This window comes from Scleropages formosus, chromosome 3, assembly GCF_900964775.1.
Source record: "Scleropages formosus chromosome 3, fSclFor1.1, whole genome shotgun sequence".
Classification (NCBI taxonomy): domain Eukaryota; kingdom Metazoa; phylum Chordata; class Actinopteri; order Osteoglossiformes; family Osteoglossidae; genus Scleropages; species Scleropages formosus.
The window spans coordinates 10,888,363-10,893,879 of record NC_041808.1 but is presented as its reverse complement, the minus strand read 5'-3'; the positions used below and the strand labels follow the sequence as shown (position 1 = coordinate 10,893,879).

The window sequence follows — 5,517 nt, the reverse complement described above, 5'->3', positions numbered from 1 at the left end:
CTGTACACACCACCTCATCCTCACACTTCTTGTGACTGTGTCCACCCCTTTTAACAAGCAAGTCCAATGTGCAACACAAGGCATCACAAGATTGATTCAGTAAGAGAATTACTGAAAGGGTTGCGTGAAGACGACGGTCCGGGGTGTTGGGTTACCTGTCCTTAATAAAGGCACCTCTTCTCTTTTTAATGAATGAGACAATAAAACACCATTTCTCCTCTTCCAAGATGTTAATTGTTGAGATATTTAGCATTAGAAAACAGAACTCCATCAGTATTTTTCCATTTCTTTAAAAATGCTATTTTGACAAAATAACATTCTGAAAATTTTCAAAAGAACAAGGCACACTGATGCGAGAAGTGCAATGCTGCATTCACAAGTCAGGCAAACATTTACAGATGGGCTCTGGCACTGTTTTGAGTCGGCCCAATGTTACTAAGAATGAGACTATGCTGAAATAACCCGCCTTTGCTGATCTATGACAGGGGCAGGCACGTAACCCCAGCGCTTTACATAGTCATGTACGTGAATACAGTAAAAGGTAACAATTCATTGTATATGAGAAGTCTGAACAGCATTCACAAAAACCATTCATATTTAGCATAGTAAGATAAATGTTGATCACGAAGTTATCCAGTGAAGGTGGTTTGTTTTCATTTCAGTTCTTGAATTTCACAAGATGTTCACGTGAAATGATCAATCGTTGGATCTGAGCAGTGCCCTCATAGATCTAAAACAAGAGAAGACAATGTTAATACAATACCATGGTTAAATACTGTTTCACTGGTGTATGGATGAGTGATTCATTGTAAGCAGTGCAAGTTATCATGGTTGAAAAAGGTATGAGCTGATGACACTACACAGTGTTCATTGGAAGTCGCTTTGGGGAAAAGCATCTGATAAATTAATAAATGTCAATTTAACAGAGCAGAAGTAACAGGCCTGGGAGCCAGTAGGCTGATGAAATGCAGTGTACATTTTTGCCTCAAATAGGTTTAGATCTTAAACTTGTAAGTGGCTTGTGATGAAAACATCTGCTAACTAAAATGTTAACTACTGAAAAATGAGAATTTCCATTTGACAAACATTTCCCTGAAGTTGTTGATAGCAGAGTAATGGTTTCCCCTGAACTGACCTGGTAGATTTTTGCATCCCTCATCAACTTCTCCACTGGATATTCACTGTTGTACCCATTTCCACCAAAGACTTGAACAGCATCACTGGCAACTTGATTGGCAATATCACCAGCAAAAGCTTTGGCAATGGAAGCATAGTATGTGTTCCTGCGGCCCTCGTCCACCTCCCATGCAGCCCGCTGGTAAGCCAGCCTGGCCAGCTCCACTTTTATTGCCATCTCTGCCAGCAAGAATGCAACTGCCTGGTGCTGAATGCGAGAGACACATTGACCTTTATGAATGCTAATGCCGACAGTTTTAACAGTTACAGTCACATGCACGCACACACAAACAATGCATCCAACGCTAATTTACTCAGACCACATTTCTTCCACACACACACACACACACACACACACACACACACACACACACACACACGACAATTCCCTTACATCTGAGATTAGCCTTCCAAAGGTCTTCCTCTCCAGGGAATATTTTGTTGCTTCATCAAGTGCTCTCTGTGCTAGCCCTGTTGCCCCTGCAGCCACCTGTTCAAAGTCATAAATGCAACAGTCTGTCTTAACAAAACACCATTCTGATTAAAATAAAAATGATTTTGTTCCAGAAATACTGATGATGTTTTCAGAAAAGTGAAAAACTACACACTTTATTGACATCATCTCAGACAGATCACCACACTGTAAATAAATACGACTCACCGGTGGACGGGTTTTATCGAAAGCACCCATGGCTATTTTAAATCCAGCACCTTCACCAATCAGAACATTCTCTTTTGGTATTCTGACATCCTCGAAAGTGATTCCCCGGGTGTCTGAACACCTCTGGCCCATATTCATTTCCTGATAAGGGAGGCAAAAACAAGCACGTGCCATTGCTGGCATCGATGTGCATGACCTTTGGAATGTCTGACTGCATCAGTAACGCTTTAACAACAATTCTAAAACTTCCATCAGCTGAAACAATACAAACTGGACACCTTTCTGCCCATTTGAACTCCTGGGGTGTCAGCATCCACGATAAAGCCGGTGAATGCCTTGCTAGCAGGGCACTTGGGATCAGGATCTGTTCGTGCCAAGAGAAAGTACCTGCAACAAGATGCTTTCAACCTTACTGGAATGGTGTTCACTGAATTATTAAAAAAAACACAACAAAAAGTTATTTACCCCCCCCTCTTCATTCCAGTCAAACTACAACCCAAATTCTGTTTTTGAAGTTACAGAATGCCATATGATTACATACACAGTAACACAATGCTGCAGTCTATATCAGAAGTTCCCTCCACAAATATGTACATAATGGAGGGGCCAAACTTTTTTCCATTAGAAAACTTTACATCTGAGCTCTGGGAGTTTCTTAGTGTTACAATGTACAGTAGATGACTCATTTCTATTCTCTTTTAATAATAAAAAAAAAAAAAAGGGGCATGCTTAGCTGATGTCATCCGCCACTATTTAATGTAGACAAGATCCAAATTGTTATAACAATAGCAGATTCTGAGCATCTTTTGCTGCTATATACTTCACCCATAACAAAGTCAAGGTTACCCTCTTACCAGTTGGCTTTCCCTCCATTTGTAATCCACATCTTTTGTCCGTTAACAACATACTCGTCGCCCTTTTTCTCGGCACGGGTTTTGATCCCAGCCACATCAGAGCCCGCACCTGGCTCTGTCACACAGTATGCCTGTCAAACAAAGTTCAATAATCCCATTTTCCTCCAAATACTGGAACTGTGTCAGGCAATCATCATCATCATCCACGGAATTTAACCAAAGAAAACCTGTGGTTAATGGTCAACCATAACAGGGTTCTTTTGGCTAGGACTTCAATATAGACAACAACTACTTATGGTACAAATAAATACACCTAATCATCAGATATGTCTGGAAAAACTTACACACATCAGAGGTTCTTCTGTCATTCTTCCCAGGTATTTCTTCTTTTGCATGTCATTGCCTGCTATAATGACTGGCATTTGCTGTAATTGAAGTGTTCACATTATGAAAAATTAAATATGCCATTACCTCCGCAAACCATGTGTTACGCAGTTCATAAGAAAAGTAAACCGTTTACAAACAAACTTTGACACGGTGGCCTTTCAAATGACATTTCCATCAACATTTTATGCTTCTATCATAACTGACCAATCCAGTCTTGCTGCCCAGTAAGCTATTACTTCCGTGTTACATTGTTTCAGATCAGCCTTGCTAGCATAAATTTCAACTGATGTAATAAAACAATTTTTATATCTGTACCCCCAGAGAATTTGCTTCAATCGCTGTCTGGACTCCAGTGCAGCCATAGGCCAGTTCTTCTGTTATGAGGCAGGCATCAAATATACCCAGGCCCATTCCACCTAGAAACAAGCCAAGATACACACTAACTACAGAAATCACCACTTGTTCGTCACAACCTATGAAATACAAGTGATCCATCAAAAGTATGCAACTAAAAACTGAGCAAAAACATACCGCAGCTTTCGGGAATGTGGCTATTTATTAGACCAAGCTCCCAAGCCCTCTTGATGAGTGCAACCGGATACTAGGAAGTGATTTTACAACAAAGAGCTGTTTAGCAGACAAACCAGTTTTAGTAACACTAACAGAAGTGTCTGTTAAAAATTAAAAAAAAAAAAAAAAAAAAAAATTATAAATGTAAAGGGGGGGGGGGTGGAGGAAAGAAAAACTCACTTCGCCACTTTTGTCATAGCTTGGTGCAGCAGGAATGATTTCTTCCCTGGCAAACTTTCTTGCCACTTCCTGGAACTCCTTTTGTTGGTCTGTAAGCTCTGAAGGAACATTTCATATGAGCCTTCGAAATTATTACTAACGTGATGCTACAGAACATGGGGGGGGGGTTGGGAGGATGGGGACGGGACTCACCAAACCTAAATCCTCCCTGCGCTGTTTTCAGGGTACTGGTGGCTGCCCTGGCACTGGTACCCTGGAACCTCAGTCCAGTCTGAACGGACGCCCTTAACACCTACAGCAGGTGATGTAGCAGTGAAAGACACTACACAGCCTTACGATCTGGAGGTTGCAGGTTCAGAACCCATTGCTGCTGCTGCTGTACCCTTAGCCTATGGCGCTTACCATGAACCGACACAGAAAGCATACCTTGTTGTTGTATAAATGGGTAAATCACCATGATAAAGTTGCATATCTAAGACCACCTAACATTGTGTAAGGCCACCTTGGAAAAGCCATCAGGTAAATAAGAATGTTCAGAACTGTCTCCTCGACCTGGGAACATAACTGGCACCGCACAACTTTGTTCGTAAGCGCCAAAATCTCGCACCACCAGCAGGTCGCAGTGAATAGAAGACTCTAGTAATACGTCTGGCTGGACAAGCATTTAAAAATTTTTAAAAAAAAAAGTAGTAGAATAGCGAAGTAGCGAGAGTGTTTTACTTTTTACTTCTACGAAAATCATTAATCACGAGTTTACTTAGCTTGGGCAACGTTTCGCAATCTCCAAAAACAAGAATTATCGCAACAACAAAAACATTTTCGTATGAACAGAATGCTGCCGTGAAAAAGAAGCCATAATGTATGTAATAAATTAAAGCGACAAAAAAGTGAATCAATACAATACGGACCGAAAATAGCTTCAGGAAACTGGCTGACGACGACACAGGAAAAAAATAGCGATACAAGACACACGCACTCGTGTGAAGCACAAGCTAAAGCAACTGCAAGGCAGTACTCTTTAGATAAACTAAAAAGTAAGTCAAAATACTAAATTGTGTATATTAAACGTACCTTGAAGAAAACCATTGTTGAATCTTAGACGTAAGAACACCGAGCTCTCCTCCGCCCCGCTTTCATTGGCTGGAAGAGATGGGGCCAATGAAAGCTCGGCCAATCGCAACGCAGTATTTTATCACGTGGCTCCTTTTATTAGAGAGTTGACTTTTAACCTATTTATGGTTACATAAAAAAACCCATCGGTTTACTTATTCCAGTCAGGCATTAAAACCATAGCTAAAGTTAATGTACGTTTTGCTGGGTTATTTCACTCACAGGCACTGAGCAATAGCTCAGACTTTGCCTGAAATTTGAATTATATTCAGACTTCGTTTTGTCACCCTTCCTATGCTGCTTTTACAGCAGGTATTGAAAAATTGCTCAACATCTGAAAACAGATCGCTTCCTGGGCCTTTGGCCTTAAGTTACTGTAGTATCTGTCTGTTTAACTGGATTTCAGCCTTGATTTTCCTTAACCATTTACAGCAGCACTGTTATTAATTATTACTTTAAAAACTCAAGGTAACAAATTATGCATAGAAATTATACTCGTGGTGCGCAGCGCCGTGGGTTTGGTTGGGAGGAAGAAGGATGCTGAGAGGCAGTGTTCATTTCAAACGTTTTATTGAACAC

The 5,517-nt window shown here is 40.7% G+C and overlaps 1 protein-coding gene across 1 annotated transcript; it reads right to left on the bottom strand.

Annotated features, from left to right (window-relative positions):
* Positions 1-211: 211 nt before the first annotated feature.
* On the bottom strand, positions 212-4,975 carry LOC114910270 (medium-chain specific acyl-CoA dehydrogenase, mitochondrial-like). The gene is made up of 12 exons (XM_029250701.1): positions 4,900-4,975; positions 4,021-4,120; positions 3,829-3,926; positions 3,610-3,679; positions 3,394-3,494; positions 3,036-3,116; positions 2,692-2,822; positions 2,116-2,224; positions 1,838-1,978; positions 1,571-1,666; positions 1,136-1,384; positions 212-730 (listed from the first exon to the last, which is right to left on the bottom strand). The coding sequence occupies exons 1-12, from the start codon at positions 4,912-4,914 to the stop codon at positions 659-661; spliced, it is 1,263 nt and encodes a 420-aa protein (XP_029106534.1). The 5' UTR covers positions 4,915-4,975; the 3' UTR covers positions 212-658.
* Positions 4,976-5,517: the final 542 nt, after the last annotated feature.

Excerpts from the sequence above, each read along its gene's own strand:
- LOC114910270 (XM_029250701.1), bottom strand. Across the intron at positions 3,927-4,020 it reads GCAGGGAGGATTTAGGTTTG|AGCTTACAGACCAACAAAAG; the intron begins GTGAGTCCCGTC and ends ATGTTCCTTCAG. Across the intron at positions 3,680-3,828 it reads GCTATGACAAAAGTGGCGAA|TATCCGGTTGCACTCATCAA; the intron begins GTGAGTTTTTCT and ends ATCACTTCCTAG.